Consider the following 1,880-nt stretch of genomic DNA (forward strand, 5'->3'; position numbering starts at 1 on the left):
TTACCACAAGATGTCGCTATAGGCTCACAGAGTCAAAACACTTTATTTTATGTGCGACGCTCCTCCCTTTCGTTTAATAGAGAGGTTTGTAATTCTTTGTTCGTCGTGGCAGGACAGAAGAGCCTCACTGTACTGAGTGGCTCCAGTCTGGATGTATCATTTCTCAGCAATGTTACCGCCGGAGTGAATTTCACGAATTGACTGATTTAGCAGGCTATGGCCAGAATGCAACAAGGGACTATTTTCCGACGTTGGATTTATTTTTTATGTCATGTATCTCACATATGGAGTCTTGCAGCAGCACAGATTGTGTATTCTGTTACGGAGGAATCGAGCCCCGGTACAACTGTGGGAAATTTGGCGAAAGACTTGCATCTAGATGTACAAGAATTGGAATCTCGGGGTTTTCAGATTTCAGGACCTAATACGCAGTATTTTGAGGCAAATGTTAAGACTGGGATACTTTTGGTGAAAGACAGAATAGACCGAGAGGAGCTCTGCTCGCGTAATGTGAAGTGCTCACTGGAGGTGGAAGCCATTGTGAACTCCCCGCTGAATCTCTATCGCTTTGAGGTTAAAATTCTGGATATAAACGACAATGCACCCTCTTTTCGGATACCTGAGATTGTTTTAAATGTGTCCGAGTCGGCTTTTCCTGGTGAGAGATTTGCACTTCCGAAGGCATTCGATGCAGATGTCGGCAGTTATTCGGTAAAAGGATACAAGCTGAGTCAAAATGAACATTTTTCCCTGGATGTACAGAATGGTGGAGAGCCGACTATGTCTGCTGAAATGGTGCTGCAGAAAGCCGTAGACCGTGAGAAACAGCCTATAATCAAACTAACACTGACAGCTGTAGATGGAGGGAAACCTGCTAAATCAGGCACGTTACACATCACCGTTAATGTTCAAGATGTAAATGATAACATACCAATTTTTGACAAGACGCTGTACAAAGCCACAGTACCCGAGAACACGCTGCACGGTGCAGCCGTGATTTCTGTGCATGCTCGAGATCTAGATGAGGGTCTTAACGGAGAAATACTGTATTCTTTTATAAACCAAGACAATGATAACGACGTTGATAAATTTGCCATTAATCCCCTAACGGGGGAGATTACGGTAAAAGGTGATTTGGACCATGAAAAAAGCAACGCAGTTGAAATACGGGTCCAAGCTAAAGACAAAGGGTCAAGTCCAAGAGCATCTCACTGTAAAGTACTAATTGAAATCACGGACGTTAATGATAATCCACCAGAAATTTCAGTAACATCTCTAGTAAACGTAGTTAGGGAAGATGCACCCATAGACACAATGGTTGGACTTATAACAGTGAGAGATAACGACGCAGATAAAAATGGCGTTGTTCAGGTTAGAATAGTTGATTCAGTGCCGTTTACAATTAAAAACACTTATAAAAATCATTATTCGTTGGTTGTAGACGGAACACTAGATAGAGAACAAGCTTCTCAATATAATGTCACAATAATAGCGACTGACGAAGGGGATCCGCCTCTATCTGGTACAAGCGTTATTACTGTCCACGTGTCGGATGTCAATGACAATGCACCGCTTTTTAAAGAGCCTTTGATAAATATTTTTGTCAAAGAGAACAGTCCCGTAGGTGCCGTTATCTACACTCTAACTGCAGATGACCCCGATGTAGACGAAAATGCAAAAGTAACGTTTTCAGTGATTCATAATAATTCTAAAAACAATATAATAGGGTCAGTCATAAACGTCAACTCGGAGACTGGAGAAATAGTCACCTTGCAGTCTTTTAACTACGAGGAGATAAAAACGTTTCAGTTTAAAGTTCAGGCCACAGACTCTGGTGTTCCTCCACTCAGCAGCAACGTGACTGTGAATGTTGTTATTCT

The 1,880-nt window shown here is 42.0% G+C and overlaps 1 protein-coding gene across 1 annotated transcript; it reads left to right on the forward strand.

Moving 5' to 3' along the window:
- Nucleotides 1-202: 202 nt before the first annotated feature.
- LOC121940923 (protocadherin alpha-4-like) lies at nucleotides 203-1,872 on the forward strand (the record flags this gene model as incomplete). Its single annotated transcript, XM_042483597.1, has 1 exon — nucleotides 203-1,872. A coding segment is annotated over exon 1 (1,656 nt), but the record flags the coding sequence as incomplete, so codon positions are not given.
- Nucleotides 1,873-1,880: the final 8 nt, after the last annotated feature.

Source organism: Plectropomus leopardus, unplaced genomic scaffold, assembly GCF_008729295.1.
Source record: "Plectropomus leopardus isolate mb unplaced genomic scaffold, YSFRI_Pleo_2.0 unplaced_scaffold9882, whole genome shotgun sequence".
Taxonomy (NCBI): domain Eukaryota; kingdom Metazoa; phylum Chordata; class Actinopteri; order Perciformes; family Serranidae; genus Plectropomus; species Plectropomus leopardus.